Source organism: Ascidia mentula, chromosome 5 (assembly GCF_947561715.1).
Source record: "Ascidia mentula chromosome 5, kaAscMent1.1, whole genome shotgun sequence".
NCBI classification, from domain to species: domain Eukaryota; kingdom Metazoa; phylum Chordata; class Ascidiacea; order Phlebobranchia; family Ascidiidae; genus Ascidia; species Ascidia mentula.
This window is the reverse complement of record NC_138570.1, coordinates 20,995,100-21,016,664: the sequence shown is the minus strand read 5'-3', so window position 1 is coordinate 21,016,664 and position 21,565 is coordinate 20,995,100. Positions and strand designations below refer to the sequence as shown.

The 21,565-nt window shown below is 38.3% G+C and overlaps 3 protein-coding genes and 1 pseudogene across 5 annotated transcripts; 1 reads left to right on the top strand and 3 right to left on the bottom strand.

Moving 5' to 3' along the window:
- Nucleotides 1–2,412: 2,412 nt before the first annotated feature.
- On the bottom strand, nucleotides 2,413–9,421 carry LOC145901645 (GATOR2 complex protein WDR24-like; annotated as a pseudogene). The gene is made up of 15 exons (XR_014402561.1): nucleotides 9,397–9,421; nucleotides 9,174–9,311; nucleotides 8,817–9,017; nucleotides 8,644–8,698; nucleotides 7,430–8,582; nucleotides 6,905–7,114; nucleotides 6,403–6,546; nucleotides 5,964–6,100; nucleotides 5,629–5,811; nucleotides 4,828–5,541; nucleotides 4,200–4,363; nucleotides 3,901–3,988; nucleotides 3,488–3,756; nucleotides 2,986–3,154; nucleotides 2,413–2,715 (listed from the first exon to the last, which is right to left on the bottom strand). The product of XR_014402561.1 is annotated as a GATOR2 complex protein WDR24-like (transcript).
- Nucleotides 8,893–10,649, bottom strand: LOC145903200 (ankyrin and armadillo repeat-containing protein-like). Its single transcript, XM_082991267.1, has 6 exons — nucleotides 10,613–10,649; nucleotides 10,247–10,356; nucleotides 10,061–10,183; nucleotides 9,397–9,502; nucleotides 9,174–9,311; nucleotides 8,893–9,017 (listed from the first exon to the last, which is right to left on the bottom strand). Exons 1-6 carry the CDS (start codon nucleotides 10,647–10,649, stop codon nucleotides 8,893–8,895), a joined length of 639 nt encoding a protein of 212 aa, XP_082847393.1.
- A 141-nt stretch (nucleotides 10,650–10,790) lies between these two features.
- LOC145901646 (ankyrin and armadillo repeat-containing protein-like) lies at nucleotides 10,791–15,480 on the bottom strand. The gene is made up of 8 exons (XM_082989402.1): nucleotides 14,901–15,480; nucleotides 14,574–14,725; nucleotides 14,265–14,425; nucleotides 14,068–14,150; nucleotides 12,712–13,954; nucleotides 11,543–11,772; nucleotides 11,048–11,173; nucleotides 10,791–10,976 (listed from the first exon to the last, which is right to left on the bottom strand). The coding sequence occupies exons 5-8, from the start codon at nucleotides 12,756–12,758 to the stop codon at nucleotides 10,966–10,968; spliced, it is 414 nt and encodes a 137-aa protein (XP_082845528.1). The 5' UTR covers nucleotides 12,759–13,954; nucleotides 14,068–14,150; nucleotides 14,265–14,425; nucleotides 14,574–14,725; nucleotides 14,901–15,480; the 3' UTR covers nucleotides 10,791–10,965.
- Nucleotides 15,481–15,823: 343 nt separating this feature from the next.
- Nucleotides 15,824–20,187, top strand: LOC145902532 (uncharacterized). Of its 2 annotated transcripts, XM_082990544.1 has the most exons (5): nucleotides 15,824–16,138; nucleotides 17,027–17,693; nucleotides 17,849–18,073; nucleotides 18,130–18,306; nucleotides 18,757–20,187. In XM_082990544.1, the coding sequence occupies exons 2-4, from the start codon at nucleotides 17,523–17,525 to the stop codon at nucleotides 18,280–18,282; spliced, it is 549 nt and encodes a 182-aa protein (XP_082846670.1). In that variant the 5' UTR covers nucleotides 15,824–16,138; nucleotides 17,027–17,522; the 3' UTR covers nucleotides 18,283–18,306; nucleotides 18,757–20,187. The 2 variants fall into 2 exon arrangements, with proteins under 2 accessions (XP_082846670.1, XP_082846669.1); XM_082990543.1 differs by having other exon boundaries at nucleotides 18,130–20,187.
- Nucleotides 20,188–21,565: the final 1,378 nt, after the last annotated feature.

The following is a 21,565-nucleotide window of genomic DNA, read 5'->3' as shown; positions in this document are numbered from 1 at the left end:
GTCAAGATACACTGGTGAGTCAGCACACAACTTTCCTAACGATCTTCACATCTCTACCACTAATCAAACCACGCAGAAATGTATCGCGATGTCATATGTGAAGGTTGCATTTGCAGATGAGGTTGCCAAGTACGGGTTTTCGTAGTAGAGCGATTGTAACGTTTTATGCTATGACGTAGTGTTCACAATTACGTAATTTTCCATGGAGAGTGACTTGCAGTTTTGTACCGCCCAGATAAATACCATTTTCTGAAACGACACAGGAGATCGCTCGTAACATGTAATTATGTATCGCGGTTCTCACGCAAGCCGCATAACTGGTTATTATGAATTGTCTTTAAATCTCTGGTTTCTGTAGCCCGAATTCATTCCACATTGTGGAGTCGCCTACTCTGCGCTGGGCTTTTGCCTGGTGTAGTTTCAACATTCCATTCTACATTGTTGGATCGCCTTTTGCGTTTCGTCCATTGGTGAAACATTCTTCCAAGATGAACGATCTACATTTTTGGTCGACCCCGACTGCGAAGTTTCCCGAACGTAAAGCTTCAACGAAGAGTGAAGGATATTCTTCCAAGACGAACGACAAATCTTGACCGTGAGTACCAAACCAGTTGTACTTTTGGTCGTCATTCTTCCATCATCTAATTGCCACGAGGATTCTTTTATAATCTTTCATCAAAATTGCCATCTGGTTGAATATTTATCAGGCCATATTCAAGCCATAGTCTCGGCGTTCATTTCGCTGTTTTCTTGGATTGCGCACAGTTGCAAATTGACGCGCAACTTTCTCAAATCTTGCTGAGATTTTCAAGGTTCCTCGTTTTCCATTGCTGGACGTTGCTGCTACCATTTCTCTTGGATTCATCGACGGTTCTTCCCAATTTCCATTCACGAGTGCTTTCCTGAGGATTCGTCAACTCCAGCCCTGCGCTTTAATCGAGCTTAGAGGAGATTCAATTCGCGTACGCACGGATTTCATCGTTTCCCATATGCAACGTTGGATATTTTCCGTGATTGTTCGTTTCCCCCTGCACAATTTCCGTCTCGTTATTTTGGCCTGGGCGGCCGGCGGGTGTTGGCTTGTCTCTGCGGGAAATCGCACCGTATATTCCGGCGGACCATCACGCTGTGTTGGAACCGATGCCTACCGGCAAGAATGCAACACGACAAAGTCTGTTGTGCGAGGGAAGGTGGATTTCATTTCAAGAACTTCACAATCAAACCTATGGAATGCTGTTGGACTATACAATTTCGCTATTCAACAGTCATGGATTGCCATTGCAAACATCAAGGATATTTCAAGAAATCTTGGCTACAAACGTCGGAACGTTATCGAAAATTACCCGGTAATGTGCCTACTACTTTTGTTTCTACTCTTTTAAGCCATGCCTAGCCCTTAGTGGTTACGTAATACTAATCCCCTTATGTTCACTTTCTGTAAAAGGGTTTTTAAACTTTGATAAGTCTTATTGTCACCGAAACGTTAGTTAATATTATTCCTTGCGTAATTGACGTCTGTTAAATGTGAAATGTGGATTCAACCCTTAACGAGTCTGCATGACAAGTCAGAAGGGGCCTGATACCTTTATACTACATGGCGCATAATTAAGCAAGGTCGCCCTTTTATATATTGCCTCCTCAGCACTCTTTATTATGTCTGAAGCCCCAATAGGAAAAATCCTTGCTCTAGTTTTGTTTTGGTTTGATGAAGCACATAACTGCTGATTGACATATGTTAGGCCATTTTTTTGTGACATGTACTTTGACAAAGCTAAAATACCATTTTTTCTTTTCCTTTTCTCTTTTCTCTCTTATATCGTTGTTCTTTGCCTATTCTGTAAAACACTTTTTGGGATGAGACGAGTGTAACGTTTTATGCTATGACGTAGTGTTCACAATTACGTAATTTTCCATGGAGAGTGACTTGCAGTTTTGTACCGCCCAGATAAATACCATTTTCTGAAACGACACAGGAGATCGCTCGTAACATGTAATTATGTATCGCGGTTCTCACGCAAGCCGCATAACTGGTTAATATGAATTGTCTTTAAATCTCTGGTTTCTGTGGCCCGAATTCATTCCACATTGTGGAGTCGCCTACTCTGCGCTGGGCTTTTGCCTAGTGTAGTTTCAACATTCCATTCTACATTGTTGGTACGCCTTGGCGTAGAATCACGTTTGTTTATTCTACTCTGGGGTTGAGTTGTATTCTGAACCTATATCTATCGTCTTGATGAATAAAACATACTAACACAAGTTTGGTTAGTTACGAAGAGGAGTCAGGAGTCAGGGAAACGCATCTCGCAGTTGAACACGCAATTCAAACAAACAAACAATACACATCTCTACACGATCCTGTCTAGTTCCTGCGTTAGTAATTCGTACAACCATGTACATGCATTCATTTTTATTTTACAGACAGTGATATCTACATGTTATAGGAATATCGTTTTTCTGGCATTGTTTTATCCAAGTTGCCACACAGTTGGAATGTCCCCCGAAGCTACAGCCTTGACAATATGTGTAGAGTCCGCGCACTTGAAGTTGACAGTAGAAACACGTGACTGGTTTGTTTTTGTGTTCCGCATCAATGCGTCTGTCACATGACCAGGGGTTACTCTGGGGCATTCGTCGTTGGCAGACTTGGCAGCCCAGGGTGAAAGTTGAAGAGGATGAGAGAGATTGGATTGCAGGAACTCGGCTCAGTTTTACAACCTGAATGAAAATTGTAAAGCTAGCACAGTGCCACTCAACAGTTGCACTGATGAGACCTGACAGGCCGAAACAGTGCGTGTACACACTCTGTCTGCAGCTTTGAATGAAAATTATTTTAATTGATAAATGTGAAAGAGTTGAATCTGTTGATGTTCTTGTGCAAGTTTCAAACTAAAAGTAATTGTACTTATATTGGCATAACATCTGTATACAACTTACACAATTCATATTATTGGCTCCACTTTGCTTATCATAGAGTAGTTATTTCACCTGAGCATGTTGTATCCATAACCTGTTCTTTGCCAACAAATCAAGATAGGAGTTTTGCCAATGATCAACTGTTTCAACATCAATAGGAAGGTTATATGTGGATGGATAGGATGACATTGCAAGCAACATACACACTGGACTTTGCACATCATTCATTTCAGCAAAAAATCTGCAAATACATTGAATACAACACATGTAGCAAACTGAAAACTGTTAGAGTTTTGTGAAAAAATAGAAAAAGAAATTCAACTTCACAACTAATTTTGAGTGAATAAACATTATTGAAGGTTATGTGGGTTGTGGATGGCAACATTAGAGAGAAGAACATTCTTGTAAAGACTTTTTACCTACGTACAAGCAGTTGGCAGATTATTTTATCTCATTGTCTGGTAAGTGTTAGTTCTGTTGTTTCAAAAATATGCTGTTGATAAATTGTTGTATTTCTTTGTCAATTTCAAAAATACGATGTTTTGCCGGAATGCTTTGAACTGCACAAACTTACTCTAATTGCTGACAGGCAATCTCTTCTTTGATTGAATCGAGTGGAGCCGGCCAGAGAGTGGGACACACACTGATGACTCCATCTGAGATGTTAAGCTCCTCATCAGCAGGAGATGTTGAGGAAGAAGAATTCATCTCCTTGGTAACGACCTTCTCATGCCACCTCCCACCGTGAGCAGTCAGGATTCGTTTTTCAGATTCATTTTCAATATTCATTCCAGAAGGTGCATCTATTCGACCAAATTTTGATATTGCATCCAGTTCTATGTCCTGAAAAAGACAGGAGATTGTTTCTTACATCTTTCATTACTTAGGGTGTGTACTGTGGTGCAACCTTAAAACTGTGTTCACAGCAACCATATGTTTAGCAACACAAAACACTGTGGCCTATCTATCTATATATATTGATCACACCTCTCTCTGTTGGAACGCTTCAGTTGGAACAAGATATTCGTGCTCAGACAAAAACTCAGCTTCCGATGTTATTCCACCATAACCAAACCTAAATCATTAAACTAGATTACAGATTATAATTTCCACTACATGTTTTAATTTTGGACATCTTGGTGTTTAATTGTAGATAACACCGTGAATTTTGTTGCGGATGCAGCAACAGGAAAGCATGATAATATATTCTTTTACTAGTTTATGCACAATTGTGTTGCAACAAACTTAGCATGATTTTATATTTGAGAATAATATCTCTAAACTACCCAGGGTCATCATCTGTCATGTAGAGATCAGGTTCTGATTGTCGTCCTCGAGCGATATCAGTGAGATAATCTTCTACCTCAAGTCTTCCATCATCAGAACGTTGATCAGCTTCCCCACCATGGTTTGCTGAACCATTCAATGCATGTGAACCATGCAGTTCATCCTACAGCAAACACAAATCAGTTATTGTGTGTAGAAGCAATCTTGGTAAAATTCATGTCCAACAATTAGTGATGTGATTAGTAAATCAAAACTGGATCAAAAAACCAAAGGCCCCTGGCAGGCTGTCGATCGCACACCGTATCAATAATAATGTATTAAAATCCCAAAACAGCGATCTTTAGACAGCTCAGATCGATTTATTTAGAGAAAAATATATTTCGCCTAAAACGGCATCATCAGTTTCTCCATTAACCAAAACTTATTCAAATAGAATCATTTTGTTTTTTAAACATCAAACCATGGTCACAAGAATCCTTCGATTCCATCCCCATAAAAAAACATGGCATAATTATATCTATTCCTACAACTTTCTGCATACCAGGCATTTTGCAACTACTTATAAGGTGAAGATCTGCAACAATTGTTTATTCAGTAGCAGATATTACGTCACTAAAACCACCTTACCTTTTTCACAGTGAGTGAGTGCCTTTTGTTTTTTGCCTCTGCTTTTTCTAACTTTTCTGAAACTTCAGGTTGTGATTTGTTCAAATGAATCTCTTTGTTGAAAAAAACTCCAAGCAATTTCCACGTCCGAGCAACATTACAGAATCCACCTTTCAAAGCAACATCAGAGTTGTGCGAGCAAAGCTCTTCGAATGTCATTTTTGTCCCACTTCCATCTAAAACATAGTTTTTCGCAACAAACCTAAATTGGTCAAGAGTTAATTGCTCTACAACAGAGTCTGTCATAGTTGGATAATCATCAAAGTCAGAACTTGGTTTTAAATCAGACTTGGTGCTTGAAAATATTCTGAACTTTGATCTGGAATTAAGAAAGTTGTTTTGTCTTTGAAATGCAACTGGTGAAGAAGGACTGGAAATACTCAAACCGTCCAAATCAATCACGTCTTTTGATCCAGTCTTCCATCCAAATATTGTTGGTAGTTTTGAAGCAGAACCAGTGGGACTCTGTGCCCTGGGTGTTGATGCTGTGGCTTGACTTGCGAGGGCGATATGACCACATGAGCTGATGGCAAGTCCACTACTCATGGCCTGCTTAGCTGGACAAGAAGCGTCAAGTAATGAATGCATCATGAGACGGCCATCTTTCGAACAAGACAAAATAAAATTTGGATCAGACTTTTTCCAAACTATTCCAGAGGGGCTGTCTGTGTGATCCTTAAAATATGTTTAGTTCATTGTTTAAACAGAAAAATAATCAAAAAACAAATGGTTGTTTGATACAACTACAATTATAATTCATACCTGGAAATGAGCAAATGGGACATATTTCCTATGCAGATGCCAAATGTTCACGCTGAATTCAAGCATCATAGATATAGTAGCAAGTTGCTCTGGATGGTGGGATCTCCATTTAACCGAAGCTACGGACGACATAGTTGGAACATTGTTTATTTCTTTCTCCCTGTTGTGTTCAATCGACCAAACCTGGAATGTGACAATTGGAAACATTGGAAAACAATATTTAACATGGACAATGATTAGATCCATTACCAGCAATGACATGAAAACCACCTTTCACACGCCCTCCAGTGCAAAAACAGAGTGAAAAAATTATTCGTGTTATTACAATCACTCACCTTAACCATGTTATCACGCCCTCCAGTGGCAAGAGTCATTTATGATCTGGATCAGGGTGCCAGTCAAGAGTATACACAGATCCCTTGTGTGCGATAAACTGGTGAACGTAACCTGTAGGTCGCCTGTAATCCCATATCTAGTAACAACAACAACCAAAATTAACATGAAAACTTTTGGTGCAATATTTTAATTTGTTCTCACTAAAATGCTGAGTTTGCATTTATACTGGGAACATTTTTAGTATCACAAGCACTGGTTTACTGTTTCACTGGAAGGACATAACAACTATTTCAAAAAAACCTAGATTTTGAAATGGTTTCATATGTTACAATATGACAGTGAGGGGATTTTCACAACATGACAGCATTAAATATCCAGATTCAGTTTAAAATTGGCTGCAGGTATTTTTAAATAAGTTAGCACACCCCTAAAACTTACTTGTACATAACCATTATCGAAGCTAGCAGCAAAAATAAAATATTCATGAGGATTGAACTGAACACTTCTCACGCCATCAGCTTTGCTTTGAAACGTGTAGGTACTTTCCCTTCTCCTCAAATCAAACAGCTTCATCGTTCCGTCCTTAAAAAACAAATGATACAATATGGCTTCTAAGCTTCTTATTTGAATAAACACATAAAATTTATTTTTATAAACTTTACACTCTGCTTTGACTTGTAGGCTATGCAGCCAAAAGCAAAATATCACTTGTGATGCATATATTTTCTTACAGAAAAATGTACATGCTCTGCTCCTGTAAGAAGTGTTACAAGTTATGTTGAGCACGAAAATAAACTTTAACGAACAAGATTTGCTGATTGCGAAAAAGGCTTGTGTCATATGACAATGCAAATTTAAACAAACTTGTCTAACGGTCTTGACAGGTCCCATCTACATAAGAAACACATTTTTATTTAAAAACCACCCATATATAAAACACCTGTGATCCACTTAGCAAAAGATTTCCTTCAGAGTTGTGAAACGAAACTTTTGTGACCGTGCGACGATGTTCAGACAATATAGCGAGCTTCTTTTCACGACCAGGAGTGTTTAAATCCCAAGCTACAACCGCTCCATTAGTAGCAGCAGTTGCAATCAAATTTTCATCCACGGGACTCCAACCCACGTCAGAACAACTCATGTTCAAACCCTGAAATGAAAAAACAAAACATTTTAATTAATTGTGTATGTGTAAACTAATTATGCTGATGAACAGCAATTGTAATCTTAAAAAATTAGGGTAAGCATGCAGCCACAGGTAAAAGCTAATTTGATTTCAATAACTTATGATGTATTATTTTGTTGGGTGGTAACTGGCTTTGGCCAGTCATGAGCAAAGAAAAATACCAATATCCCTCCCTTAAAAATACAACAGCAATTGCAAAAACATACACTCATAACATGAAACGAAACACAATCAGCACTATCAAACTTAGTGGCACACATTAATTCCATCGGAGCACACCTGTTTTCTTCCAACATGAAGATTAAGGTGCTCGCTGAAACCATTAACCTCATCAACATGATAAATTTTCAACAGAGACCGTCCAGCGATGACCACTTTACTGTTGTCTTTACTGAGGCAAAGTGCATTCACTGCTGTTCCAACATCTATTGAAACAGCTTTGTTTCTCTTCATAATTTCAAGTTTTCCGATGAAATATGCGGTGTTTTATATTTAATATCACTTCCACAACACATAAGCACTTTGGTTTACAGAAGACAAGGTCATGAAATTTATTGTATATTTAAAGAACAACACACTGGCTCTGTTTGCCTTTGCAAATTTTTGATAAAATTACACAATAACAACAATTATTCCAATCCGACTCAGAAAAACCATTTAAGCGCAGATGCAAAGGTGATTTTTCACATATAAGGAAACCTGCTTACGGTTAACTAAATAAGTACTGTAGCAGTAAGTTCTTAAACAAACTAATTCCCGAGAAAATGTAAACAAAACAAATTCGTCTCTTGCACGCTTCAGTGATTTTCCAACACGAACAGCGATTTTATCCTCGCAACCAGAACATTAACTTTTCTGATGCTGATTGCTGACTTGCAATAATCACCTAATTTTTTGAATACACAAAGTAGGCAGATTGAATCAAGTTGATATACATTTTGCACGAACGAGCAATATTCTATATTACAAATATTCGGTTGAAAGCCAACAATTTATTGTAGTAAAGCTACTCGATTTCTACAAAAATTTAAGTTAAATATGCATATGTCTAACTTTGTCAAACATTCTTTACTAAGTACACACGATGCAATTATGAGTAAAAAAATGTTACATCAGTGGAAGAATCTGGGATGTTCACAGTTTTATAAATCTCACAAAACGTGTCACTTCAAAAGGGAATGTAAGAACATAAAAAAACAGCATCGTATCTTTCACATAATACAGGAAGCATACAAATTTTCACAGTGAAATATTTACAAACTACACGAACTTGTCGCGCAACTGCATACAATGTTTTGAACCTGACAAGAAAAACAGGAAACTGTTGTTCAAAAATAAGTAAAACTTGAGAACAGAAAAGTTTTATTTGTTTGTAGAAACTTTTCTGTTGGCTGGGGAAATCGAACGTGCTCTCATCGTCCGGTGAGCAGTTCTGAAAAAATCCACATTTCAGTGTTCCTGTATTTTAACGCACACCACGAGGCATTTCCTACCCGTTAACATGTAAGGTGTTTCCCCTCGTTTGCGCTGTTTGAGGTCTTGACGGCCCTGAATAAACAAAGGTTGATATTTTTATGATTGAAATAAACCCCAGAACTTTTGCTGCATGAAAGCTTGTGTCTGAGCTCAGTAGAATGTACGTTAACACAAATTGTAACGAACTTACTCCTCTTTTCTTTAACAATCGGCAAACCGATGGTCGCCTGTCGTTTAAACTCGGCTACAAACTCATCAGACACTTTTCACCCAAATTCCACGAAGATTCCATCTTCACCCAAATTCTCTGTAAGAGTGACGTAAAGGCCTTCAGTCGCTCTGCATGACGTCATCAACTCTCTGCTCGCCGTTCGGTTAAAAGATAAATATCCTGTAAATGTCATAATAAAGTTTAAACCACGTGGAAATAGATAAATGTCAATATAATAAATAAGGTAATAGGGAAACCAAGTGCATGTTTTCCCAAACAATCTCACGTTATTTTGTCACCCGACAACTCCATAGAAATCATATATAGACAGCTAACCTAATGCCTGGGCAGCAGTTTGTCGAATCAACTGATTCTCCGACTTCACTTTACCAAGAAGTTTCTCCACAGCGCCGCAAGTTACGATAGATTCAGGAACGCCCGCCCTCGTGTGGGCGAGTGACGCAAGATAATCCGCTGTAATACGTCATCATTACGTCATCTTTCTTTCATGTGAAACTACAAATCACCCAAAAAGTCGAATATATATTTCAACACGTACCTGCCATTGCCACTACGTCATCGAGGAAGTTGACGAGCGTAATGACGCCTCTAGCGGAAGATTCGACAAGGGAAGTGTTTGTTATGATGCGAGCGAGAACAACCAGCTGTTAAATACACAACTGCTATAACTTAAAACCACTTCCTCCACGCTTTCGTCCCACATAAACCACAAGGTTTATATTATTGCATGAGGTTTTAATTCATCTCACAAAGCTTTCTCAGATACAAGATATTTCTTTCCAACTTTACCTGAAAAGCTGCGGTAGTTTAAAAAATCGGATCCTTGCACCGAAATAAATCCTCAAACGTTGTGAGGCTCAAACCACCCAAGCGTGAAATCCGTTGTTGTTGTTGGATTCGGTTGAATGAGAACATGGTTAGAGCGGATACTGCTTGTAATTTCAACGCCTTAGAAAGAACAAAACAACTGTTTGTAAAAATTACGTCCAATTCGTTCACACATAAACTATGCACACGCAATTAACTTTATCGCCAATTATTTGTACGTAAATTTCAATAGAAAGTAAATACCCTGGCTTAAAGCAAGCTTCGCAGATTCAACAGGAGTTGTGAGAAACAAGTAGTAGAGGTGGGGATTACCCACCCGGTACTATATATTGAGCATTCTTTATTACATCACAAAGGTTTTACAACAAACCCACCATACTGGGTGAGTTGCAGACTTGCAGAATAATTTCGAGACCGAATCCGTCCAATTCGTTCAGTCTGTCTTCGTTCTCCTGACAACCGCTAACAAGACACGATAAACAATGGAGAAGATCGACCTTTAGAACAAACATCTTTTGTTTAATCGCGACTCTATGACGTAATTTCTGGCATCGCGTCACCTGCATCTTCTCGTCACGTGACGTTTTCCACACTCTGTTGACCAGCAGCTTAATGGCGCCCTCTTCGGCAATTGTGAGTTGAGAGTTCTTGTTGTTTATAAGGGCTACACCTGGACCGATGTGAAAATAAAGTGAAATAATAATTAAGAAATTTATCAAAAACAAACTTTAGGAAATTCACTGATTTTACAAACACAAAATATTGCATTCTGAACGAAACCAATATTTTCTAATTGCTAAAAACCAACACCAGACGTTCAAGCTCCCTCTAACGCTTTAGAAAACAAAAAAGCCTCACGCGCAGACATTGTCGTTATGATAATACCTGAAATGCACGTTACAGAGGTAGGAAAAATTGTCACGCACCAATGCACATCTTGTTGATAGCATCCAGTGTTCCCATGACGACTTTCCGACTGGTTTTCTCCAACCTGAGCAACCGGATGAGCGGAGGGATAGTGTTGTCACGGGACAAACGCGCCTGACTCGATGAACTTTTCCAGCTCCATGCTGCCACCGCCTGGCAACCTACAAACGAGTCAACTCCATTCCAGCCATTGACATCATAAAATCGTTTTGCTAAAATACTTTAGCGACAACTTCCACTGATTGGGATCTTGTGTTTCCTGAAGTCATTTTGTTTTGCCGACATACACTGTTTTTGATTTTGAGGGTTTCCGAGTCAGACACACAACTTCTCTTCCGTTTATACGTGGTTTTCAAAAAAATACTGAACAGGTATTCAACTACGATTTCTACCCTGACAAAAGTGAAATATTAACCACGTGACTTAACACCTACTTGGAATCGCGCCAGCGCTCGCAATCTCAACTCTGACGTCATCCTGTTCCGACATGAGGCAAATAACAGAACAAGCGAGTGATCTTATGGGAGAAGTCGTCTCGTCTTCCAAATCCTTCCCTAAACCTTCAACGCAAATGTTCACTGAGTCCTCGACCACAAAGTTCGATGGTTTGGGATTTCTGGAGTTACAACTTGGACTCCAACCACAAACACACACTCAGTGCATCCGCGTAAAGATTTAACGAAGCTTATTGCGGGAATATAAACGTTGCAGCGACATCTAGCGGCAAACAACACACGTCTTTTAGTGAGTGCCAGTCAGGTTTAGTGGGTATTTCGACCATTAGGTTTTATCAGTGCAGCTTTTTTTAGTGACTTATTGTGAGGTTACAATAATGTTAGGGAATAATAAATAAATCAATAAATTGTCACATTTGTCACACACAGAGTTTCTGAGTTATTAAATATTACGCAATCAATGACGTCACTCACCAAACAAAGCTGGCCACACGTTTAAACTTTCCTCGTCATCACCATCTTTCCTCCCCTCCAAACTAATCAAATATTTGATGACGTCAGTGTGGTAACTGAGGGCTGCCCTTTGCACGGGACCGCCATCATTGACGTCACGCGATTGCACGGTGGCGCCAGACTTAATGTGAAATTTGAGGCAATCGAGTGCTCCACTTGAGGCAGCAACGAGCAGTGGTATAGCGTTGTCTCTGTTTCAACAATATTGGTGAAGGCGCTCGACGTTATATTAAGCACAAAAATCCTGATCGGGATTCATAGCAAGGAGAGCCCGGGTTCGAACCCCAGTGTGGTAAAAAATTAGCAGCTGTTTTTCATTAAATTCCCATTTTCGTGACGTACTTGTTTCATTGATGACGAAATTAGCAGTGGTTGGATACCGGGTTAGTTTAAATAAGTGCATATACACAGGGATGAGTCAGACCCGAATATCGTACGTGGAATGCGCTCCACTCAGATTGTAACAACGTCGCTGGGAATCACACACCTGTTTATATAATAATGTCGCTGTTTCTTTTGAGACCAATTAGAATTGATGACGCAACTCTAGCAATATATGATAAATGTGCGGCAAGTTGAAAGTAAAAATAAACTAGGTTGATATATACTGGTTAGTACAGTAATTATGGATGTGTGTTAGATCTGCGGACACAAGCACGCACTGTTTCAATCTATAAAGGTCTCATCAGTGCAGCTGGTGACTGTGACACTGGCTGGGGCAGCTTGGATACTGACAGGGACACATATTTTAACTTCATGGTGTCTGTGGTGTAAGTGTGCATGGTAGTCTACAAGCTAGCCCAGTGCCACAGTCACACCAAACTGCACTTATGAGACCTTATAGAATGAAATATTGTGTGCAAGTGTCTGCAGTTCTCATGGATTATTATGGCTCTTTACTGCTTGTAAGGAAGAAACACACGTTGTGCTTGTTTTGTAGTTTGACTGATTCTGTTTAAAGTCAGAATACTGCACTTCATTATAGATTTAAAGTATAAGCTGGTTTAGTGCCTTTTTACAACATGTTACCATGATAACATGTTCACAACACGACAGCATTAAATATCCAGATTCAGTCGAAAATTGGCTGCAGGTATTTTTATATAAGTTAGCACACCCCAAAAACTTACTTGTACATAACCATTATCGAAGCTAGCAGCAAAAATAAAATATTCATGAGGAGTGAACTGAACACTTCTCACGCCATCAGCTTTGCTTTGAAACGTGTAGGTACTTTCCCTTCTCCTCAAATCAAACAGCTTCATCGTTCCGTCCTTTAAAAAACAAATGATACAATATGGCTTCTAAGCTTGTTATTTGAATAAACACATAAAATATATTTTTATAAACTTTACACTCTGCTTTGACTTGTATGCAGCCAAAAGCAAAATACCACTTGTGATGCATATATTTTCTTGCAGAAAAATGTACATGCTCTGCTCCTGTAAGAAGTGTTACAAGTTACATTGAGCACGAAAATAAACTTCAACGAACAAGATTTGCTGATTGCGAAAAAGGCTTGTGTCACATAAAAATGCAAATTTAAACAAACTGGTCTAACGGTCTTGACAGGTCCCATCTACATAAGAAACTCATTTTTATTTAAAAACCATACATATATATAACACCTGTGATCCACTTAGCAAAAGAGTTCCATCAGAGTTGTGAAACTTTGGTGACCATGCGACGATGTTCAGACAATATAGCGAGCTTCTTCTCACGACCAGGAGTGTTTAAATCCCAAGCTACAACTGCTCCATTAGTTTTCATCAGCTAATTATGTGTTAGGACTAACATGTCGATGACCAGGAATGTTGATCATGTCAAATATTAGGTTCAGTGAATTATTTCAACTATATGATTTTATTGGGTGATGACTAGCAACATGTTACAATATAAACTTATTGATGTTTGTTGTTTAAACAAACAGTTGCCTGAATACTCAGGTTATAGGGTGAGAAATTCTTACCACAGACAAATCAAAGTTTGGGTCAACTTCTGACATTGTAAATGCAAGTTGAATTATAACCACAATTACTTTAATCATTATCACAGCTTTGTTTTGACCCCAAACTTATTGTACCTCATTTTTGCCTTCATTTTAACACATACCGCAGGTTCAAGTATTTTCCCATGGATCATCATGAGATCACAAACAAAAAAACAGAAATTTGTCTTGTTAGACTTACCAGACGCAGTGTTTCCACAAATTATTTGAGCAGTTGGTTGGGATTTGAGAACTGCAACTAAATCATTGAATGAAGTTGGTCGGATCCATGAAGTTCCACCATTAAATAATTCAAGCCTGGTTGCTTTTTGTTGCACCAACTTTCGTTTGTTGCATTTTTAATGACAAAAATCCTTTTCAAGATCCTGAGAAACAAAAACTGTTAAACATTTCTTGAGATACAATGTTGTTTACTTAAAGTATTTGTTGGTCACAGAAAAGGAATCAGGAAGTTTGTACAACTTAATGCATGTTGTACCTCAATGTCTGAAAATTTTTTCAGCAGTTTTGGGTCAGCATCTGTTGCAAAATATTTCATTGCATCAAGTAAGGGACGATATCCTGTACAAAATGGAAACATTTGTCGTTGTATAATAAGCACAGTTGAAAGGCCAGAAAAACATACTCTGAATAACCCACCACAAATTTTCTCTGTATTCTAATTTATAAGCGAACCTGTACATATTCATGACGAAGCCAGGAGTGCAATAACCACACTGTAAACCATCGAACTCAGCTACACGAGTTTGTATTGTATTGTAGCCATCTCTTCTTGACCCAAGTCCTTCCACAGTTGTTACTCTGCACCCGTCCACTGAAGCAAGCAGGCTGAGGCACTAAATACATTTGTCAATACATAAATTTTTTTTAAATATGCATTTTTATGTCAAACACAGTAAAATTAGTTCATGAATAGGAAGCATCTGCATATCAGTTATGATTAAACAACAAACCAAGACATAAAGTTTAACTTTCAACAATCACCGAGTTTACAGCTTCTATCTTTCCAGGAGTTTTCTCCATGGCAACCACGCAACATCCACATCCTCCCTCATAACACATCACTTTTGTACCAGTGAGTCCTGGTTGTGATCAGAGCCATGAGTTCAGGCTCATCATTGTATCCACATCATCAACTGAAGTAAACAAATAGGTTTACAACAACTAATAATTTCTATTTCTATCTTTAACAAGGACGTCCACATTTTTGTGTTATCTGTTGCCAACAACTAAAATTAACTTAATAAAAATGCATTAAAAAGCTAAAAAAAAGAAACGCAGAAGTTTTTTTGCAAATAAGCTTCAACAAACCTGTATACAGTTGTCCATTTACATGGAATGATATTGAGGTACTTGTCATTGTACCAAGTATAACCACCTAAAGTGGATGCATAGAAAGTTTTGTCCCACGTATTTAAGAATTAGCTACAAAATTTTGTTGACAAAAAATGCACCATCGGTTTTGTATTAAAATTAATAACCTTTTACAACGGGGTTGAGAGATAAAATATATAAAAAAATTCACAAATGGTTGACAAACCACAGCAAATCAATACATGGATCCCAGAGTGGAAAGTTTGTTTTTTGCTCAGAGGATTTTGTTTCGGCGATCGTTAATTTCGCAGACGTTTTTTTCATATGTTAATGCATTAGTTCATTAATATTTTGCGGATTATCGGTAAATTTTCACAAAATTATTTGACATTTTTTCCTAAAACATGATAATGATAAATCTTGATAATATAAATTTAAAATTAACGTGAAAACAAAACTTTTGTAAATCAGAAGAAATACACAAAAGCTTTCACAGCATTGGAATTAAACCTCGCTGGTAAACTCTCTGCGACGCTTAGCTTAAAAGTCATCATTCATTTGTTTTTCTGAGTTTCCATTTTTTCCTAAAAACGTGACTTTGCACTGGACCGATAGGGGATTTCCCAATTCGCAAAAATAGTGACGTCAGCTATTTTTAATGATCAGAAATGGTTGGTCTTGAGGGGCCTCTTAACTGACGCCATAAAAAATTATGGATTTTTTGTAATGCCATAATTTTATCTGTTTCTTTCCATAACAATACATTTTCCAAACAGAAATAGAAACAAAATTTGTGTCCGAAGAGAACCTCCCCTTACGCGAAACCCTGTGTAGGTTTCAAGTTACGCATCAACTTCTATGTAACGGTTACGACCCACTGAAACTAAACACACCCTGTCTCCTCGCAACCAGCATTCAGTTGCTAAGTGTGTAGTAGTTTGCTGATTCACTGAAGGTTTGCAAGGGTTAATATTTGTCACTAAGTTTGTTCTAGCTGACTTTGCGAGCAATCAGTTAAGAAACCGTGAAACTCTGGCTTATTGTGAAGTGGACAGGGGTCTACTTTCATATTGAACTGAGGAAACGTTATGTGGAAACGGTTTGAGTTATAGTAGAAGTTAAAAAGAAACATTGGATTTTATGATTATGATGATACATGCGATCAATCAACTCACCAACGTTGGAATTTAAGGATGTAATTTAATGGTTCTCAAACTGTTCGTCGCGTCACCTCGGTGCGTTGTTTCGAATATCCAAGGGCGTCGGGTAACTTAAAACCCGGCCTTTTACAATAATCAGTGCGTCACACGTACTGTGAATATCTGCATATGCGTCGCACTGCAATATGTTCATTTACTTGTTGCCACACCGGGATTCGAACCCGCGAGATCCTGTGGACGAATCCCGATCGCTCTTTTGTTTGTATGACTCGGGTGCTTTAACCGATGTAGAAGTTTTATGTCATTCGATGTGCTCTCCAGCGACACCTATCGCATCAGCCACATATATACAAAGTAATTTCCTTCAATGACGTAACAGCGGTCGGTTTCGCTTTGCAATCAATTGTTTTGATCGCGTAGCGTTAAAATGAGTTGAAAGCGAGAAGTTGGTAAATGATATGTGACGTCAAGTAGCAAATGTGGAGACTCATAGTTTTATGTACGGTTGTGAATGCGTACAAAGCTGTTGTATTTGAACAAGAATTTGTATGTCAAATTTTATTTGTTACTCACGGAAAAGAAGATAACATTTATGATTAAATCGATAGCAAACAAAACAAGATCTTGGTTTATTTACTTGCGATAAAGTGCACAGCAGTAGTTTAGCGTTGATTAAATTATTCCGGCAATTACTAAGTTATTTATTCCAACATTTAATTTAGTTGATTAGCTAATTAAAAAGCATTGATTTGTTTATCAAATGTAGTATCACCCCATATTGTGCATTGTTGGAATGTGGCTGCACCGTATATGCAGAGAAACTTATACGCAGCAAAATGATGTAATATATAATATGCCCTGACGTGGCGTGATAACTTATCATATACCGTTATCATGTTTATACTTACTGGCACGTTTATGTAGGCATAACTTTAAACTGAAACTTTTAATGTTTTGTGGTAGGTCATTCCACACTGTAACGCAAGAATATTGCAATGTCCGTTGGGCGCGTTTGGTCCGGACACGGGGTAAGAAGAGGTTATTTGCTGTGCAATGTCTTGTGCCGTGGCCATGTACCTCAATTGCAAGAGCAAAGTAATTGTCAAATACTTCCGGTAGGCGTTTATTTTTGAAAAGGTAAACAAATTTTGCAAGAAAAAGTAAACATTTTACAGAAACTTATACGCAGCAAAATGATGTAACCCATAGTATATCCTGGCGTTGAAATGGTGATAACTTATCATATACCGTTATCATGTTAATACATAGGCTACTGGCACGTTTATGTAGGCATAACTTTTTTGCTTCAACGTACTGAACAATGTTTGGCGATCTTGATGATGACGTAGATCAAGTATGGAATGAGTGGATCGCAAAATACAGTACGTTTATTCCTGGTTCCACCAAATTGCTTTAATAAGTTTCATTCTTAATTTACATCGATTTAACATTTACAGTTATGTTGCAGTTATTTCGATGGTTTGCAGATAAACAATATTTAAACGAGGACGAACTTCGTGAAAGAAAAAGTATTTGGGAAAGAAGTTTAGCTGAAGTGAAAGAAGACAATGAAGATTTCAAGACTGGAAAGTTCACATACAGGATTTCACTGACACAGTTCAGCGATCGGGTAAAAAACAACACATGTCCAAATCAACGCAGTAATGTTTCATACAATGGTGGCTGACACAGCTAGACTGCAATACCTGGGCTGCGAAACCTGTTAACCTAATGATTTCCAACTAAGTTTTGAGTAAACGTTTGTTTAAATACATTTCAACACAGAAAAACGATGAACTCCCATGGATGGACGATCGGAATGTGGCAGAATGTTACAGACCGCCCTTGTTATTCGGAGCATCGAATCTGGGTGAAGAATGTCAAGAAACTGACCCAGATGTTGACATTGAGGAACTTAACCCTAAAAGTATTGACTGGAGGGTCAAGGGTTGTGTAACACCCGTGCAAGACCAAGGAACTGAGTTACCCGCTTGCTGGATATTCAGTGCAGTAAGCGTTCGTTACAAATGCCTAACTAGTATAGCTACTGTGATTTGAATATGCAGGTAGCAGCCGTTGAATCCCATCACAAGATTAACAACGGAGAATTGGTCAAACTTTCTGAACACCAATTAGTTGATTGTGACGAAAAGGGTGGAGGAACAGGAGATCTGGAATGGGCGTTTGATTACATTCGAAGGAATGGACTCGTTTTTTAACATGAATATCCGTTCATTGGCAAGGTTGATTTAACGAAAATCCATTTTTAATGTTAAACAACAATTGGATCTTTAGTGTGCTTTTTACCTCATAACATACTTCCCATAGACGTCCATTACTAAAGTACCTTGTAGATTGCCAGAGTTATAACGTAACCACCACTAAACTACTGGTTTCTGCAAATGAGAGTTTAATTGGATCCTCCGGGTACTAGCTAGTTTCGAGAAACCAAACATAAAAATCAGCAAACATTTCCGCTCGCGCAACGCTTTTTAGATAGAACAATAATAATCTAAATTTACGACAAGGTCTTCAGCATTTATATTCGACAACTTAACATAATACATCATGATTTGGCGAAAATATGTGTACGACAATTAGTGCTGTTACATTGGACATTTTTCCTTGTTGCTATAGTCTTTAAACTTCTTACAAATAATTTAAAATTACTCAAATTTCCAATATTTGCTCAGTTGGGGAGTTGGTGAAAATGATTCAGGTTTCAAGACCGAGACAACAATTGTTTTGTTTCTGGACAAGCAATTTATCCTTTTCGCGTGGGTTGCTACACACCAGAAGAAAGCCAGACCACAGTTAAATAATGTCAATGAATTCAGAAGACTAAAAACGTAGCGGACTCTTATATAAAATAGTTATTTTGACTAAAATAGTAAAATAGTTGTGTCCGATTAGTCCGACCACACTTTGTGAAATGCTTGTTACGTAACTACGTAACCTAGCAACCAAAATAACAAAAACCTTGGTTACACACAAAAAAATAAATAATAGATATAGTTTCCCTTGGCATATTGTTTACACGTAATATTGTTGTCATTTAATTTTCTGGTCATTGTTTGTTGGTCGTTTCCATGGCGCCAGTTTTCCTGTGTAAAGTTTAACCCGGTTTTCCAGTAACTGAATGTCTTCTGTTAAATGCTTGCTGTGAACAATACTTTTTTCAGAACCCCTACATCGTCACACCTCTCTCTAGTATATAAAGTGTGCTTTTATAAGTCTCAGCCTCTACCACTTAACCTAATAGTCTCCGCTTTATGTGTTAACTCTGTATGCTTACATACCGATAGTGTATTTGTTAATGCGTGTGTCTAATTATTTGACTAACTTTGTATCAATGTAGTTTTAATGAAGTAATAAAGATGTATTTAGTGTAATTCTCTGTGTTACATCTTGTTTGCCAGTAATTGCCGATTTCTATGAATGCGCATTTTTCTTTGCACTAATGTGTGTTGCAATATCATACGGTCTGTGACGCAATAATAAGAGACCAAGTTTTAAGTGACAACGCAACGTGGTTTTGTCCTTTTTGTGTCCGACAACTGTGCAGCACAGTGCTACGTCATTTTCATTCTTGCAAAAGGTTTTTGTGTTGCGAGCGGACATTTTCTGGTGAGTCTATTTGTACATATGTGTGAAACTACTCAAGAATCAAATAACCGAGATGTGTAAATTGTAATTTTGGCAAATTTAACTGCGATGACTCAGAAGTCAGTTCGCTGAACAGTATAGCTGCCCTTGTTGATGTGATTAAGTTTACGCACGGTGTTGACGCTGTCTTTGTACTCGCAGTGTCTCTCTTGCATTTGTACACACGTGAAGCGTGTGGTATTCAATCTTCTTTCGCCCAAAGTTATCGGTAAGCATTGTGTGTGTTACGTCATAGTGGCGCATTGTAGTTTATGTTGCCTGTTTCGTTTAGGTGTGATACAGCACTGCTTGGACCGTCTTTGTGGTCCAGAGTTTCCCGGTTCCCAAATAGTTGGTGAGCCTTATGCTGTAATTATCTACGTGAAGTGTATTTGTTTGACACATTGCCTTCTGTGTAGAAACCGTGTTCTAAGGGTCCACGTGTCCTATACGTGTCTTTCGTCTCCTCCCGACGTCTGTACCGTCTATACTTCGAATACATTCCATCTTGCGTACGAGTGCGTACTGCACATTCGATAACAAACATAACATCAACTGAGTGAGCGAGTTTGAGGCCCATTAAAACTGCGGGAATTCCGCCTCGTGTGACGTTCCGCGCCAAGAACCGGGGCGCGTTCAACGGACGTTACACTCTGCATCAGGTTTTCAATTAAAGTCATGCTAGGGAAGAACATAAGAACTCACGTGCGACTTTATGTCAAATGTACTGAACAAATAGGATTTCACAATTAAATGTTACTCAAGTTATATTAGATTTATGTATCGCAAAAATGGGAAACAAATTATAAAAAATAGTAACGATTGAAGAGTGCAATTCATCATAACGTAATTAAATAATTGGGTAAACTCAGTTTGATCAAATGTACACAAAACAAATATCAACACAACAAAAGGTCATGTTTAATATTTACATCGCAGTAATAAATGCTTAACTGATCGGAACCGGGGGCACCCTGTGGTTGTGGATTATTGATTTAAGCGTGTGACAAGTCACAAGGTTTGTGTTAAAAAAACTTCAAATTTCAACATTCTGCCCCAGGCTTGCACAACCCCAGGGTGCACATTTTCGTGGCGCGAGTCAGACAAAATGACGTAAGAATCTGCATTTTGTCTCGCGCCTTGAAATTTTTTTGCTGCATTCGGGCAACTTTGAAACGTAAATTCCAATGCGAACCGTTTGTGGCCTTGTAATTATCATGCTTTTTGTCTTTAGTTAAAATTGAAGAAAGATAATTGTTCATGCCTCAGCGGTTTGGTCTTTCGATAATTTCTACGAAGGAATGTCAACCGTGAAGTTGTCATAAAATACCTTGGTTATTCAGCCACAATTTACACTTCCGTCAGGATTTTTATATTATTTGTGGTACAATCTATCCGCGGTGGAGTTAGCATGGACGTGAGCCACAAGCAAAACGTTGCGCGTCATCTTCTCCACTGTGGTGTATGCAGATATCATAGACAATTTAAAACGTGAGTTACATCTCTGTGATGTTTGATCCCGAAATAAAAGTGAGAACATGCATACGATGAACAAATTCTCCTTAGTTTGTGATCAACGTTGTAATTATCTATATATAGCGTCCTGAAACCCGGTAGAAATAAACATTGCTGGGCTTGCACGCACGTTCAATCTCCTTACCGTGTTTACTGCAAACTGCTAGTAATTAACATTACTTGCACGCACGTTCAATCTCCTCACCGTGTTTACTGCAAACTGCTAGTAATTAACATTACTTGCACGCACGTTCAATCTCCTTACCGTGTTTACTGCAAACTTGTGTTCGCAGTATTATAATGACGTTATGCAGTACCTGGTACAAGGCTAATCTCAGGTTG